Below are 18,094 nucleotides of genomic sequence, written 5' to 3'. Positions count from 1 at the left end.
TCTAGGCAAATTTCTTTGTTTTGAGGAGAAGAGGAAGATAAAATGGAGATTGGAAAGGACATTCTAGAATGAAGTTTCTCTGCAGACTCCTTTTTCCTTCTTAAGGTAACTCCTCTAAAAGATAGGGAAAATCAAACACAAAACTAGAAAAATTACCTACCTCTTTCCAGCTGTATGGACAGACTCTTGTTGCCAGTCAAGTGGGAGACAGAGCAGAACACAGCAGGCACATGGTGGCCCCCCCAGCGGCATGCACTCTGGACAGTCACTGTGCCATCACCCCAGTAAAGCTCTTGCTCAGTGACACAGTCACCCTCTGGGGTCCAGGAGATCTGTGCAGCTGGTTTCCCTGCAGCTGCTTTGCACACTGCAGTTCCATTCTCAGTTTGAATCAGGGTCACCTCAGGGGGCACTGCAGAAATGTAGGGGAAATGCTTCAGTCTTAACATATGGGACATGGAATTTAGAGTGAGATTTGTTTCAGCCCAAAATCTGGTTATGTGAAACACTGCAACATATGATGTTCCTTACCTAACACTTGGAAGTGATATCCATGTTGGAAATTCCCATCAAGTGTTACTATATGACACGTGTAATTCCCATCATGAGTGATGGCCACTGGATAAATCAGAAGAGCAAGATTCTCATCAGGTCTGGAGGCCCAGGTTATTCTCTCATCTGTACAGTTTTCTGTTGTGGTCCGATTCATATCACGCCTAAAGGCTCTGAAGCAGGGTGGCTTGTGTCTGAGGACTATTTCCCATGTTGCCATCAGCACATTTGTCCGCAGCACAGGAGGGCAATAGAGCACAGACTTTGTACCCACTAGTACCAATAGTGAAGTGTTAGCTGGACACATACACACAGGCACAAATACAGAGAATAATAAGAGAAAAGCTTGATAAAGAACTTCATGTGTTAAAATTTATTCACTGCATATTACTTGAAATTGTACTTTACATTACTTTGCTGGTGTCTTACTCCAGAAATCTTAAACTTACATAAGAAACTAACATTGATGAAAAGCATATAAAGTATTAAATGCATCCAATGATCCCCTGGAGAAGGACATGACAACCCACTCCAGTATTCCTATCTAGAGAATCCCATGGACAGAAAGCCTGGCAGGCTACAGTCCATATGGTCGCAAACAGTTGGACACAACTGAAGTGACTTAGCACATAGCACAAAGATTAAACAACTTCCTTCTGTGTTATGTATCAATAAGAAAATAACATGAATTATACTTGTGACAAAACTGTTTAAAGTGTTACAAAATTAATTCAGGAGATTTGATACCTATAAGACAAATAGATGAGAATGCAGAATCTAAAATAAAGACAAAGACTGTTTTCTAAATCTAATCTTTTGACCACAGAAACTATTAGATTTATCATACAACTCATGCTCCTCAGGGGAGGAAAAATGGAAGCATTAGTAATACGGTTTTTTCCTCCTAAATTCTGATGAAAGTGAAAAATCAGTAACATCAGAACTAAACACCTATCCTTAAGGGTGGCACTGCAGATAAACATAAATCTGGAAGAATATGATACTTTCATTAAAAATAGCTAAGATGGCATTCAGGTTGAACAAGCTGGAATTTCTTTTGTTTAATTTTTATTTGGAGAATCACAAAATCAGTTAAGTCAACAGATTTTGAAATAATCTGCAATTTCCTTAGTTGGGCCACCTCACAAAAATGAAAAATGATGATGCCAAGTGGTAAGAGATTCTTAGAAGTATTTTTCTAGAAAAAAAAAAAGAGTAGTACTATATATAAATACAAATCAATGCAAAAACAAGGATTATTTTCTTCTGTAAATTTTCTATTAAAAGGATTTTACTGCAAATGTGTAATGGTATCAAATATGGCCTTTCAGTGAGTTCCCCTTCCTTCCTATTCACTCACATATATACTCTCTGACTGTTTGCTGTGAACCTTGCTCACAAATTTTGTTTCCATACATTCAATTATCAGTATAAATATAGCATTGACCTATTTTTCCATATTTTAAAGTAAAAATTAAGACTGGCAAGCACCTCTCAATATAGAAGCTCACACTTTCCCATAAACTGACATGTGTCCCTGATTGAAAGGGATTTGCTGAGAGGTGATTCTGTTACAAGTCACCTGTAACTAAGGTGAGTGTCGGTGATTTCATCAGTTTAACATGAACAGAACCAACTGTGGCACGGCAAAATTTTTTATGTGGATGAAGCTTATTTGTTTAAAACTTTGCATTTAATAATTTTCTGCTCTTCTTTTGGTATCATCAGCCTCCTCTAAGATGTACTCAAGCCTTTGCATCTCATGGCCAATATAAGATTATATTACTGGATAAAGGAAGAGATGATTTTAAAGCAGATCTAAGAGGGCAGTTAAATCCATGCTCTTTCCATCACTCTAAGTGGCATCCCCTAGGCTTGGAGACAAACAAGAATATGGCTTGTTAGAGAGCTGCTAGAGGTTGGATGTGGGAAGCATCTTTGTGCATAAGGAAATGATGCTTAAGATAAAACCAGAAAAATAAGAGACCGGTGAGAGCAAGTTGTGAATACCCTGTAGTTCTTGGGATTTTGAACTTTAGCTTATAAGCAGCATAATACTTTAATGTTTTGTCTAATACTTATCCTCAATATCTGACTCTATTTTTTAAAGGAAAGTTCTTGCTAATCAAAAAAACAAACATTTGAACAGGGGCATAGTATCCAAAGAAGTAACTCCAGTGGTAGGATTCCAAACATTGCAGATATTCTATGTTCTTTCACTTTCTACCGTTCTATAAACTTCAATCACCCTTCACCTTTTGCAGGGTGATGATAGTTCTTTTGTTATTGTTGATTTTAGGCCTTTCTTCAACCTCTTTTTTCCTTTTTCATATCTGTTGTGATAATTTACCAATGACCAGGACCTCCACAACACTCTGTGGGCTTAACACCTAACAAATATATTCTCCATATGCTTCCTGTGATCACCTAGGGTGATTTTACTTCTTGCTTCACTGAGAAGACTGTAGTCTCATCTTTGCTCCCAAAACAGCAACCACAAACCATTCTTCATCTATAAATATCTTCCAGTCTCATCCAGCCTTATGTACATAGACAAATTCTTGGCTCTGGGCATTTCATTTCTTTTCTCACTACCCTATGTTAGATTAAGTCCCCAGCGCCATATACTTGGATTGATGCAAAAGCCTCCTAACTTCTGTCTCTGTCTCCAAACTCTTCTCCTCCAGTCCAGACATCCAGACATCATTACACTGCATCCAGACATCATTCTACAACATAGATAAGATTCCCTCAACTCTAAAACCCTCCAGAAATCACTCACTGCCTGAAAAATAAGTTTAAATGTCTTCACATTGGCTTTGAAAGCCCTCATTGTCACATTGACTCTCTTTACAATCTTATTTATTACACACTACATTGTCCGCGTGGTGCAGAAAAACACCAAGCACAATTCCACTTGTGTGTCATTTCTCACATTGTTTTTACAGTCTAGAATGCCCTATATACAAATGCTCTTTTTCTATTAAAATACACTTCCTTTAAGACTTGATCCACACGCTACATCCTCTGTGAGCCCTTTTCTAAGCCTTGGTGCTTAGCCACTCCCTCTCTACAGTCTTGGGACAGATGATGTGAGTGCTCACCTCCTGTGTGATAGCTGTGCTCCTACCCGGGTTCCCCCATGAGACTGAACTCCCCAGGGGCTCTCTGATAGTCTTGCTCATCTTTATGTTCCTCCCAAAGCCCAGCATGGGGCCTGATAGAGAAAACCCCATAACCTTCCAGTGGAATTGAACTGCTTTAAGGGAGGATGGGTGAGGTAATTCACGTCCCTTATCCCACAGCATTCAGATCACCATATTTTTCAACTGGGCCCAAGACCAGCACGGGGGCCAGACCACCATTGACTATGTTTCTGAGGAAGCTCAACATTCCATGCTTCAGTACTGGCCTCAAAAAAAAAAAAAAAGGAAAGAAGAAACATACTACCTTCTGTAGGAAGTGTTACAGTGCTCTGCTTTCTGTCCATAGATGAAGTAATTGTTGAATCTAGAAAATACTCAGAGAAAAGTAGATGAAATCAATCTTAGAAATTTAGAGTCAAAACCATTATTTCTTCACCAAAACTTGTATACAACATGATAGAAAATCAATGAACCATAACTAAAATTACACAAAAAACCTTGGAAAACTGAAATTAGAGGATGGCCCATCATTATATGGAAAAACATGTTAACATTTGAAAATTACATTTATGTTATTAGTCAATGATTCCCCATTTATGCAACACCTCATTTTATATTTCAAACTATTTTGCAAAAGATAACCCTGCCTCCACCTTTCCCTACCCATAATGTATTGTTTCATCATGGACACCTCACATGAGCTGAGCTGATTTATGGTCTTTTTTTACAGATGCCACTACCTGATTAAAATTGTTTAGACCAGTGGTGGACACCTCAAACAGTTGGGCAAATCAAGTACTTTCTCAAGAATTTAAGAACCAGGACCGATAAGAATAGTCCATCCCTCTTTCTTCCCCATTTTTCCTACTGTGATGGTTAATTTTATGTCAGCCTAGCTAGTCCATAGTACCCAAATGTTTGGTCAAACATTATTCTAGATGTTTCTGTGAAGGTATTTTTTATCAGTAGACTTTGAGTAAAGTAAATTTACCTCCATAATGTGAGTGGGCCTCATCCAGTCAGTTGAAGGATTTAATAGAAAAGACTGACCTCATGGGAAGGGGAATTCTGCCAGCACATTGCCTTCAGCCTCGAACAGCACCTCTTCCCAGGGTCTCCAGAGACCCTGCAGATTTTGGGCTTGCCAAGCCTCCACAATTACGTGAGTCAATTCCTTAAAGTAAATCAATCTCTCCTCCTCTTTCTCTCTCTCTCCCCGCCTCTTTCTCTTTCTCTCTCTCTACAGGATGTATGTCCAACACACACACACACACACACATCTTTTCCTGTTTTTCTTTCGAACCCTGACTAATAAACCTACTATAGGAAAAATGAAGCAGAAGCGGAAAGAGAGATGGCAGACTTCACCTAGTTCAAGTTCCCAATTCCATAGTTCCTGAGACCTACATGCTTTCCTTCCCTTGAGTTCTGTAGAGTTTCTGACCATCAAAATAGTCCTAATCAACTTCAAATTTGCTTTCTGAAAAATCTATCATAATACTATTTTGTTTAAACAACAACAATGATTTTTTAAATGCTTCTTATGACGTAAGGACCTAAAATTTCTTCCCCTTAGTTTATAAGACCACCATAAGAATTTCAATAATTTATGAGCACTCCTGCTTATAAAAATGTATTTTTGCTCCCCATTCTAATTTTCTACCCAATTCTACCACATAATAAATAGAGAAATTCAATAATGTCTTAAAAATGAGCAGTGAACAGACCTCTGAAATAATTTGGCTTTTCTCAGCAACTAAGTGTTATTGAATTGGGCTGGAAAGAAGACAAAGAATGAGATTCCAACTATTAAATTTAGTCATATTGGGGTCAAATATCTATTCCAGAAACAGATAAGAAATCAGAGCTGACCTCAGAGGGATTACTGAGATCAAGTTACGTCTTAGGTGTTCTAGACTCTGAAGCTCCATCGTAGCACACAATATAGCTTTGCCAAAGGACTAAAGAGTAGACATCTGAGGCTTTGGGTTCCATATGGTCTCTTTGCAAGTATTCAATTTTGCTGTTGCAGCAAGGAAGCAGCCATACATAATAAGGGAACAAATGCCCATGCTTTTGTTCAATAAAATTTTAATCTACAAAAATATACAGTTGGCTGGATTTTGCCCATGGGCCATAGTTTGCTAACTCTTGACTTAAAGTACAGTATTTTGTTTGTTCTAATTTCTTACATTGACAACATTTATAAATAAAAACAATGAACATCTACTGAATATTCTATTTTCCTTTGTTTACTTTGCCTTTTAAAAATAAATCTCCAGTGATAATTCCAAATTCTCCCTCAAATTACATAAGTTTCATATTCTATTTTTAACATGTGACAGTTCCTTCCTTTCTTCCTTCCTTTCTTGCTTCCTTCCTTCCTCCCTTCTTTCCTTGCTCTCCTTACCTTTAGTGAAGTGTGGCAAGTATTGAGGACACCCAATAGGATTCTGATAAGTAAAAAATCTACAATGAACCCTGCCCATTCCCAGCTAAAAGGGAGTTGTCTGGTGGTCAGAAGATGGCAGCCATAATAGATAAAGATTACTGGAACCTATCAAGGCCTTCTCTTGGGGGCATTTTGGACTTTGCAGCCCTGAGACTTGCTGTTTCTGGAAGTATGTGTTTCACAACCATAATATTCTCTGGTTCTGGTTAAACAGAGTTCTTCTTCAGCATCAGTTCTTCACATGTCTGGCTGTCACCAATCATTCTCCCTATTTAAAAAAAATTTTTTTTTTGGCCACAGTGCATGGCTATCAGAATCTTATTCCCCCTACCAGGGATCAAACCCATACCCCCTGCCCGTGGAAATGAGGAGTCTTAACCACTGGACTCCCAGGGAAGTTCCATGCTCCTTATTTTAAAGGTATAGGTTGTTTGTTATCAATGGAAAGTTCAAAGAATCCAGCTTTCATTGATATCTTCTAGGAGATATTTTAAGACTTTTCTTCTTATCCTTTGGATTTCACTTCCTATGCCCCATAAAAATTGTTACTTTTGGTAACAGAGCAAATGATTTTCATGCTCTGAACTAAGCTGTTGCCATTTCAGTGAATTCTCATTTTAACCATCTTGTTTGGGAATACTGTCAGTTTGACATGTTAGTTTTTATGAGATATAACTAAATCAGTATGGGTACCAGGGGATTCTGTTGGAAGAGCTTGGTCATATATTAAGTGGTGTCTTCATAATTGAATTTAATTAAATCTTCCAACTCTTTGCGACCCCATGTCCAACTCTTTACGACACCCATGGACTGTAGCCTGCCAGGCTCCTCTATCCATGGGATTCTCCAGGCAAGAGTACTGGAGTGGGTAGCCATTCCCTTCTCCAGGGGATCTTCCTGACCCAGGGATCAAACCCAGGTCTCTTGCATTGCAGGCAGATTCTTTACCATCTGTGCTATCAGGAAGCCCATTTTCTGCCAACCTTATGGCAGAAAGAAAAGAAGAACTAAACAGGCTCTTGATGAAACTGAAAGAGGAGAGTGAAAAAGTTGGCTTAAAACTCAACATTCAGAAAATTTAAGATCATGGCATCTGGTCCCATCACTTCATGGCAAATAGATGGGGAGACAATGGAAACAGTGACAGACTTTATTTTGGGGGGCTCCAAAATCAATGCAGATGGTGACTGCAGCCATGAAATTAAAAGACTCTTGCTCCTTGGAAGAAAAGTTATGACCAACCTAGACAGCATATTAAAAAGCAGAGACATCACTTTGCCAACAAAGGTCCATCTAGTCAAAGCTATGGTTTTTCCAGTAGTGATATACAGATGTGAGATTTAGACTATAAAGAAAGCTGAGTGCCGAAGAATTGATGCTTTTGAACTGTGGTGGTGGAGAAGACTCTTGAGAGTCCCTTGGACTGCAAGGAGATCCAACCAGTCCATCCTAAAGGAAATCAGCCCTGAATATTCATTGGAAGGACTGATGCTGAAGCTGAAACGCCAATCCTTTGGCACCTGATGTGAAAAACTGACTCAATTGAAAAGACCCTGATGCTGGGAAAGATTGAAGGTGGGAGGAGAAGGGGACAACAGAAGATGAGATGGTTGAATGGCATCACCAACTCAATGGACATGAGTTTGAGTAAACTCCGGGAGTTTGATAACAGACAGGGAGGCCTGGAGTGCTGCAGTCCATGGGGTTGCAAAGAGTCATACACAACTGAGTGACTGAACTGAACTAAAATTCTTCAAGTTTTTGAGTTTCAGTGGACTAGAGTGTAAAAGTGACTTCATGCTTAATAAAGGTATTCCAGTGAGTGGAGGCCCATGGAGAATTCTGCCTCAAACCACATACAAAATTCTCCTACAACTGAGCAACATTCACTGTCTAAAGAAAAATACCTTGGGAAGAAAATCAGTAAATTATATCTGCAACTCCTCATACCAGAACTAAAACCCACAAGTTGTAGTGTACTCTTAATTGTGGTAAAATTACATTTTTCAGAAAAGAAAAATATTATGCTTATTTTCAAAAGTAGTCCTCTGATTATTTTTATAATACTAGAGATGTTTTTTAAACTTAGTTAATTGCTAATATGAGTCATCCAGTTTTATTTTCTCCATTTGGTATCTAGTTCCTATAGAATGCCAATTTCACATGAAATATCATGTCTTCATTGATAAAAGAAAGCATCTTTCTTACTCAGTCTTTCTTGAAGCTTTGTATATACCAATCATTGTTGTATATACAACAATCATTTAAAGCTTCTGAACAATGGTTCTATGATTTCTGTCATCAATTTCTTCATATGGAACCAAATTTTCTTTTAAGTTTAGAAAGATTATAGTTTTACATTAACATAAGAAGTCTAATTTAAACTCTTTCAGTTATGTACATATACTGTCAGTCCCCACCTTGGGATGGTATGATTTAGAATTTCTTTTTTTACTCTACAATGGTGCAAAATCGATATGCATTCAGTAGAAACTGTACTTTGAATTTTTGGATTTTGATTGCTTTCCAGGATAGCAATAATGCAGTACAATATTCTCTTGTGATGCTGGGCAGCTGCAGTAAACCATTGCCCCCAGTCAGTTCCCAGTTGTAAGTTGATATACTTAGAACTATTCTGTATCCATAGAAACATTTTTTTTTTCACTTTCAAAAGGTAAGTATTCAATAAATTACATGAGATATCCAACGTGTTAGTATAAGATAGGCTTTGTGTTAGATGATTTTGTTCAACTGTTTAAAGAAGGCTCGGCTCAGTTTTGATGTTAGGTTGTTGTTCAGTCACTAAGTTGTGTTCGACTCTGCAGTCCCATGGACTGCAGCACACCAGGCTTCCCTGTCCTTCACTATCTCCTGGAGTTTGCTCAAACTCATGTCCATTGAGTAAGTGATGCCATCCAACTACCTCATCCTCTGTCACCACCTTTTTCTCCTGTTAGGTAGGTTAGATGTATTTTGACTTGAGATATTTTCAACTTAGGATGAGTTTATTGAGCCATTAGGCCATCATAAATCAAGGAAGATCTATATATAGACTGAATCATATGTGGACTGTGTTTTTAAAGATATGTTTACAGTAGAAAAGTAACTTAGTTACTCTTTATATTAGTTTCCTAGAGCTGATTTAATATGCATCCTCAAACTCAATGCCTTAAAACAGATATTTATTCTCACACATTTCTGGAAGCCAGAAGTCTGATATCAAAGTGTTAGCAGGACCATATTCTTTCCAAAGCCTCTAGTAAAGAATCCTTTTTTGTTTCTTCCAGGTTTGGGTGGCTGCCAGAAATCCTTGGTGTTCCTTAGCTTGTAGATGTATTACCATCTTCACATTGTATTTTCCCTTGTGTCTTCTCCTTTTCTTTTCTAAGCACATTTGTCATTGGATTAGGGCCCACGCTAATCCAGGATGATCTCATCTGAAAGCTTTAACTTAATTACATTTTCAAAGAAGCTTTGTCTAAATATACCCAATTTGTAGTTTCCTGGTGGACATATCTTGATGTGGAGTCACCGTTTAACTCCCTAAACTCAAGCACTATTTGCACCCCTCAAATTAATAGTTTACATAGTCATTTTACTTATTTGAGTCTGCAGTTGACCTGAAATCTAATTTTTCTAGATAGTGAATAATTAAATATAATTAGAAAACATATTTATTGAGTCCAAGAATACATTTTGAAATCACTAGAATTATTTTTCCATGAAGTGCTCAATGTAAAATATGTAACAAAAAAAGTATTTTAAAATATAAAGAAAGAGTTAAATGATGAGGAATAAAAATTAGGGAGACAGTAGAGCTGGGCAAAGGCATACAGAAAGTAAATTAGTAACAGCTGCTAAGGCCAATTTTTTCAAGTTTTCTAGAGTAAAATTAGTAAACCTATGATTTAAAAATTGAATGAAAAAAATTGGGGTTGTGCTATTGGTTTACTTCATGATCACAGTCTTGAAATAGGTACTAAACAAGCACAGAAGATAATTTCAGAATGAAAAATTTACCAACATTTTAAAACATAAGCAGTATTTCATCTAGACAATTTTAGACAATTCAATCTATAAATGTACTTAAGACAGTTCAAGATCTCAAAGCATAAAAATTGTACAAGCCTCAAGCACTTTTCTACAAGTGCTCAGGGCTGGTGCACTGGGAAGACCCAGAGGGATGGGATGGGGAGGGAGGTGGGAAGGGGGATCGGGATGGGGAACACATGTAAATCCACAGCTGATTCATGTCAATGTATGGCAAAAACCACTACAATATTGTAAAGTAATTAGCCTCCAACTAATAAAAATAAATGAAAAAATAAATAAATAAAAGACTGAATAATATTCCACTGTGGAAAAAAAAAAAAAGATGAGCATTACCTGAACTGTGATTGCCATTGTCCATCTGCTGCATTGAGTTGTTTGATGTTATAGGACCTTTCATTCCTGCACTTAAGCATTCTGAAAAGACACATGGGGTGAAGAGAGAAATACACATAAGCTAACTTACTTATGTGTAAGTAAATACACTAACTAACTTACTCCTGGTGAAAATTACTTTTTTTTCACATTCCTTGGGCCATTTGGGGGTTGCAGTTGCCAATAAAAACATGAATTATGACAAGAAGGCAAACATCTCAGAAAAATTTATCCTGGTATGAACTTTTGATTTGATCTTCCTACCTATATGGCATACCCCTATTTTAGGCCCACAGTGCCACTCACCACCCTCCTGTCTTATATTCAAGTCAAAGTATTTCTTCTTCTAGCATAAATGCATTTAATCTATCTCCAGTTGTGAAAAAGTGTTTTACTATCTGTTACAGACACTTCTGTCTATAACACAGAATGAGAGCACAATTGCACTCATCTCACACACTAGTAAAGTGATGCTCAAAATTCTCCAAGCCAGGCTTCAGCAATACATGAACCATGAACTTCCAGATGTTCAAGCCGATTTTAGAAAAGGCAGAGGAACCAGAGATCAAATTGCCAACATCTGCTGGATCATTGAAAAAGTAAGAGTTCCAGAAAAACGTCTTTTTCTGCTTTATTGACTATGCCAAAACCTTTGACTGTGTGGATCACAATAAACTGTGGAAAATTCTGAAAGAGATGGGAATACCAGACCATCTGACCTGCCTCTTGAGAAACCTGTATGCAGGTCAGGAAGCAACAGTTAGAACTGGACATGGAACAACAGACTGGTTCCAAATAGGAAAAGGAGTACGTCAAGGCTGTATGTTGTCACCCTGCTTATTTAACTTATATGCAGAGTACATCATGACAAACGCTGGGCTGGAAGAAGCACAAGCTGGAATCAAGATTGCCGGGAGAAACATCAATAACCTCAGATATGCAGATGACACCACCCTTATGGCAGAAAGTGAAGAGGAACTAAAAAGCCTTTTGATGAAAGTGAAGGAGGAGAGTGAAAAAGTTGGCTTAAAGCTCAACATTCAGAAAACTAAGATCATGGCATCTGGTCCCATCACTTCATGGGAAATAGATGGGGAAACAGTGGAAACAGTGTCAGACTTTATTTTTGGGGGCTCCAAAATCACTGGAGATTTTTTGGGCTCCAAAATCAGATGGTGATTGCAGCCATGAAATTAAAAGATGCTTACTCCTTGGAAGGAAAGTTATGACCAACCTAGACAGCATGTTATAAAGCAGAGACATTACTTTGCCAACAAAGGTCCATCTAGTCAAGGCTATGGTTTTTCCAGTGGTCATGTATGGATGTGAGAGTTGGACTATAAAGAAAGCTGAGCACTGAAGAATTGATACTTTTGAACTGTGGTGTTGGAGAAGACTCTTGAGAGCCTCTCGGACTGCAAGGAGATCCAACCAGTCCATCCTAAGGAAATAAGTCCTGGGTGTTCATTAGAAGGACTGATGTTGAAGCTGAAATTCCAATACTTTGGCCACCTCATGAGAAGAGTTGATTCATTGGAAAAGACCCTAATGCTGGGAAGGATTGGGGGCAGGAGAAGAAGGGGACGACAAAGGATGAGATGGCTGGATGGAATCACCGACTCGATGGACATGGGCTTGGGCAGACTCCAGGAGTTGGTGATGGACAGGGAGGCCTGGTGTGCTGCGATTCATGGGGTCGCAAAGAGTCAGACACGACTGAGCGACTGAAGTGAACTGAACAGACATTTCAGGCACCAGTGAGAAAGGAGAATTTTAGTACTGATATGTTGATTGGATGCTGATATAGAACAACAAAGGAGTTTCTGAAATACTGTTGAAATCACATCACATAGACAATTGTCTATTAAGTTCAAATTTTACAAGACAAGCTCCAAGTGAAAATTGTTAGTAAGCATTTTTTGAGTAGCAACTCCTGGCAAAGTACTCACTAGGCATAGAAACATCATAATGAGCAATACCCTTTTCTCTCCATAAGCCTGAGGTCCAGGCAAGAAATTAACTGTACAAACAATTATAAAGTTTCAGTGTGATGATAGATGTATACATAATGTCCAGAAGTTTAAAAGAAGAGGTTTTTAACTCTAGGAGAGTAAAACTCTTAGAGTTTTTACTCTAAGAGAGTAAAAGATTAGGGAGGACTTCCTACAATAGTTGATATTTGAGGTGGATCTTAGAAGATGGGTTTTTCTAGGAAACTAAAAGGAAAAAGAATATTGCACACAAAGAATGGCATTTAAAAGAAGGCATGAAGCCATTTGAGGGTTTCAAAGAACTACACATGGTTGGGTATTGTCATTATATGAGAAAAACTGGATGTATGATTAGAATTGAGGCTGGATACTGGCAGGCTCTAATTGTGGAAGGCATAAAACTCAAAGTATTCACAAGGAAATGATATACTTCCAGTGCATCTACAGTATCTGACCAACAAAGAGCAACATTTTAGGGTAAAATTCAATGCACAGTGTTTTTTGGAGAACTTTTGAATACACCACTCCTTCCCTTTTAGTTACTATTCACTTTAATAAAATTAAAATAATTTTTGAACACTTACATTAGGAACAGATTTTTGGTAATTTGCATGTTATTCATTTGAGTCTCTGCATGTTGACAAGTGGTATCATCCTCATTTTACAGATAAAGAAATTTAGACTCACAGTGATGAAGCAGATTGGCCAAAGTAACTCAGTTTGGGCTTCCCTGGTGGCTCGGATGGTAAAGAATCTGCCTGCAATGCTGGAGACCTGGGTTCAATCCCTGGATTGGGAAGATCCCCGGGAGAAGGGGACAGCTACCCACTGTCCCCTTGCCTGGAGAATTTCATGGACAGAGGAGCCTGGTGGGCAATAGTCCATGGGGTCACAAAGAGTTGGACACAACTGAGAGGCTTTCACATTCACCCCAGCTTTTAAGCTGCTCCAGTTGCCAAATTATTCTTATGCAAATAGTTCTTACCACAATGAGTAGAAGCCAAGGGTTGGTTCCTAAGAAATACACTACCCATACATGTGTGCTAAGTCGCTTCAGTCATATCCAAATCTTTGCAGTGCTATGGACTGTAGCCTGCCGGGCTCTTCTGTCCATGGGGATTCTCCAGGCAAGAATACTGGAGTGGATTGCCATACCCTCCTCCAGGGGGTCTTCCCAACTGAGTGATCGAACCTGCATCTTTTATGTCTCCTGTATTGGCAGGAGGGTTCTTTACCACTAGTCCCACCTGGGAAGCCCAAAATTAACCCAAAATGAGAGAGTTGGAGAAGCAAATCCCAGCCACGTTTCTGTAGAAACACAGAGAGACAAAGGTCTGAAAGATCACATCAACAGGTAAGTCCATAGAATCAGGATTATTATAAAGGCACATGAACACAAGCATTATGAATTCTGGATCTGAATAGGAATAGTTAACCTAAGGAGGAGGATTTGAGACATTTGCCAAAATTCATGGGCCAAAATCACCACTCCCTCACTAGACTGTAAGCTCCAGGCGGGGCAGGGATTTTCATCTAGGTTGCTCATTCTTCATCCTCAGAGCTTAAAAGAGTGGTTTGCACAGCATCCTGGCAGGCAGCTGGCTCAAGCTGGGTTAAAAATTAAGGTCAACACAACCCTATAGTAGTGGACAATTTGCAGAAAAAGAAGTATACATGTCTCCTAGTCATTTAGAAAGAAGGTCAACATCATTTATGATGAAAGAAATGCAAATTAAAACAATGCAGAAATGCTATATCTCACTTATAAGATCGTCAAAACCGAAAAGTTTAACAATATACTCTATTTGCAAAACTGTAGAGAGATAGGCATGACATATATTGCTGGTGGGAATGTAAAATGTTACCATTTCAGTAATGGAAAATTTGACAATAAGTAGCAGTTACATATGCATTTTCCTTTTGACCCAGCCATATCACTTCCCAGAATCTATCCCAAAGCTATATAGGCAACAGTATGAAATACATTAATATATATAACAGAAGGCAGGTCATTACTACATTGTATTAGCAAGACTTTTAGAAATAATCCAAATCATAGGAAAATAGTTGTCTAAATTATAGAACATCCACAAAATGAAGTACCATGAAACCCTTAAAAAGAATGAGGGATATCTTTATAAGCTATTACCAGAGTGATCTCTAGGACATAATGTTACATAAAAGAAGCAGGACAGATAAAAGTGTACATAGTATCAAATTTTGCGATATGCAGCTAGCCTAAAGCAATGCTTACAGAAAAAATAATAGCTTTAAAGACTAATAACAAAATAGGAATTACCTAAAATCCACCCGAAGAAGTTAAAAACAAAAGAGAAAGATGAAAACAATAAAAGGAAGAGCAGAAATCAACAAAACAGAAAACAATAATAAATAAATAAATAAACAAGTAATAATTAACAAAATCAAAAGCTGGTTCTTCAGGAGTTCTCTGGTGGTCCAATGGTTAGAACTCAGCACTTTGACTAGAGAAGTTCAGGTTCAATTCCCAGTCAGAGAACTAATATCCTATAAGCCACAGCACAGCTGAAAAAACAACAATATGTGAAAAACTTTTACAATTCAATAACTTTTTAAATAAATTTAAAAAAAAACAACAGGCAAATGACTTAAACAGACACTTGACCAAAAAAAGAAATTCAGATTACCAATAAATACACAAAAGAGATGTTCAACATTAGTACTCATAGAGGAAATACAGATTTAAACCACAATGAGACAATGATTATGCACCTATAACCATGGCTAAAGTTAAAAAGATTGATAATATATATTGGCGAAAATGTGAAACAACTGAAACTTTCACACATTATTAGGGAGAATATAAAAAAGTATAACTGCACTAGAAAATTTATGGTGTTTTTTCCAAAAGTCAAATCCATGCCACATATAACCTTACCATTCCAATCCTAAGTATTTAGCCAAGAGAAATAAAGACATGTCTACACAAAGACTTGTGCATGAATGTTCATAGAAGCTTTATTCACAGTAACCAAAAGCTAGAAACAACCCAAATGCCAGTCGACAGATAGCTAAGTTATCTGTATAATGGAATACTATTCAGCAGTGAAAAGGAACACACACAACATTGATGAATCTCAAAAATCATTCTTTTGAGTGAAATAAGGTAGATACAAAAGAGTACATACTAGATATCACACAAAAGAGTATACTAATATAAAATGCTAACTAATCTATGGGGACAAATGGCAAATCATTCGTTGTCCACAGATCGGAATGAAGACAAGGAAGGACTACTAGTATACATGGAGGAATATTTTGGGATGGAAATGTTTTATATCTTGTTTGTGATGGTAATTACAGAAATATCTGACTTCAAAACCTCATCAAATTGTAACTTTTAAATGTACCCAGTTAATTGTATATAAATTATCCCTCAGTTTAATTAAAAACAATGTCAGAAACATCAGGTTTTAACACACGTAATATTAGAACATGCATCCACACAAACAAACATAAAAGGAAATATGAAAACCCCTTTGCACTGGAAATAATGTTTAAAAAATAAAACCTTTTCCATCTAAGTCAAAATCATCAGTAGAAGTGAGATTGTTTTATGATTTGACTATTAATGAAACCTCTTAGTCACTTTGAGCACTCGCTTTGAGTTTCCTTTCCCAAATCATCATTGTCATTTGCCTGAGCAAGTATATACCACCCACACAGTAGACACTGTATAGGCATGACTGTGCAAACCCACACTCCAAAGACTTCCTCCAGTGAGTGAAAAAGACTCAGAAATAGCACATGGTTTTCTTGTGTGATTTAACAGTTTTTAGCTATGTAAAATCCTGTGCTTTGCTGGGCTGTACTGACTAAAAAAGTTAGAAATAGGCATTTCTGATATTTCACAATTCCCAGTAAAATCCCAGATTCAGTAACTGTTTATTAACCAAGGTAGAACATATATTATGCCATAATTAGTTGATATAGTGGCTTAGATTATTATTTCTAATATATGCTGATGGGAAACAAAAAATTAAAGATTTTCTGCTCTTTCATTAATTTGCAAGGTTTTGGGAGCATACAAACAAGAAGTAAGGAGGCTGAACAGATGAATTTAAGCTGAAAGAATCCTAAAATTGAAGCAAAACTGTAGTCTAAAATATTTGGCTATGCTCTAATAAAATGACCATATAGCTATACAGGAGAATAATGTAGAAGAACTTTACTTTTACATTTCTTTTGATATTTCTTTCCAGAACTTGGGACGTCTATGCTAGTACTGACCTAATTAAAAGTCATTTTTATGGTTTATTGTGATATTTACATCTTTACTTGACATCTTTGTTGATATTTAACATTTAATGAACTTACTATCAATACTTTTTTTTAAAGGAACATAGAATACATTAAAATATATTCAATATATTTCAATGCACTTAAATCTGTGCAAATATTCTGATAATTTACACAAGGAGGACCAAACAATAGAATTATTGCATTTTCCAGTCGGTGTTTCAAGCTTCTGATTTCAAAACTCTGCAAATTATCATAGCAAATACAGAACTGGATCATTTTGAATAAAGCAATGGTGGGAAAATATGAGAGATATGAGTTTTATTTCACTCTGCTTCTTTCCCAAATTACTTAAAATAATTAAATTTATATACTCTAGTTCTCCCCTCTGCAAAATGCAGACTGTCACTCTTAATAAGTAAGGAATAACTAGTGAAAGGTGTCTGAAGAGCATTACAAACTGAGGTTTTAAAGCCAGTAAAAAGGAAACTACATTTCTCCTAAAGATTCAAGCTTCATTTTAAATAAATGCAACTCTGAGACTGAGATCTTAATCACACAGACCCGGAAATTAAAATCACACTGCCAGAACAACCTTATTTAGCTATACTGAGCACATAACTTTTTCTAATCATCAGTATGGTAAAGTCAATACAGTACAAAAAGCTTTATCATAACTCTCTGGCTTCAGAAAGCTTAAAATATCAACCTTAACATTTTAGTTAGTATGTTTGTACTGTGTTTTATAAAACTGCACATTGTGGATGTAGGTTAGACACACAAGTATTATTTCCCAACAGTTTTTAGAGTTATGAATGGATTCAAACAAGAAGAGACCTTGAATTGTCTCCCTTTTTTAGAGGTTCTGAAAATGAGATGAATTGTCAGCCAAACAGTCTACTTATATTTCTTCCTCTAATGCAATAATTTTCACATTGGAAACTAGTGGAAATCCATGATAGTGAGCCAGAAAATTCATAAACTTTGGGGGAAGTTTTACAATAATGTACAATTTTATTTCTGATATATAATTAAAAAGTACTACCACCCTGTAGGAATCATTGAAAGCATAGCCAATTTTCCCCCCGGATTTTGTTATTTGCTAAATAGCAAACAGTAACGGTCAGAATGGCTTCCCAAGTGGCTCAACGGTTAAGAGTCCGCCTGTAGTGCAGGAGACACAAGAGATGTGGGTTTCATCTCTGGGTTGGGAAGGTCTCTTGGAGTAGGAAATCGCAACCCACTCCAGT

The 18,094-nt window shown here is 37.2% G+C and overlaps 1 protein-coding gene across 5 annotated transcripts in view; it reads right to left on the bottom strand.

Annotated features, from left to right (window-relative positions):
• CD200R1 (CD200 receptor 1) overlaps positions 1-18,094 on the bottom strand; it is a 68,746-nt gene that overhangs the window by 10,871 nt on the left and 39,781 nt on the right. For 4 of the 5 annotated variants that reach the window (XM_043874023.1, XM_043874024.1, XM_043874026.1 and 1 more), the window contains 4 exons: positions 10,537-10,617; positions 4,003-4,062; positions 532-849; positions 161-412 (listed from right to left, as the gene is read on the bottom strand). In XM_043874023.1, coding sequence (XP_043729958.1) covers positions 161-412; positions 532-849; positions 4,003-4,062; positions 10,537-10,617 — 711 coding nt within the window. Of the gene's footprint in view, positions 1-160; positions 413-531; positions 850-4,002; positions 4,063-6,255; positions 6,419-10,536; positions 10,618-18,094 lie in introns of all 5 variants that reach the window. The other variant, XM_043874025.1, reaches the window with a different exon arrangement.

Source organism: Cervus elaphus, chromosome 19 (assembly GCF_910594005.1).
Source record: "Cervus elaphus chromosome 19, mCerEla1.1, whole genome shotgun sequence".
Lineage (NCBI taxonomy): Eukaryota > Metazoa > Chordata > Mammalia > Artiodactyla > Cervidae > Cervus > Cervus elaphus.
The sequence above is the reverse complement of the archived record's forward strand: the minus strand, read 5'-3'. Positions and strand labels throughout refer to the sequence as shown.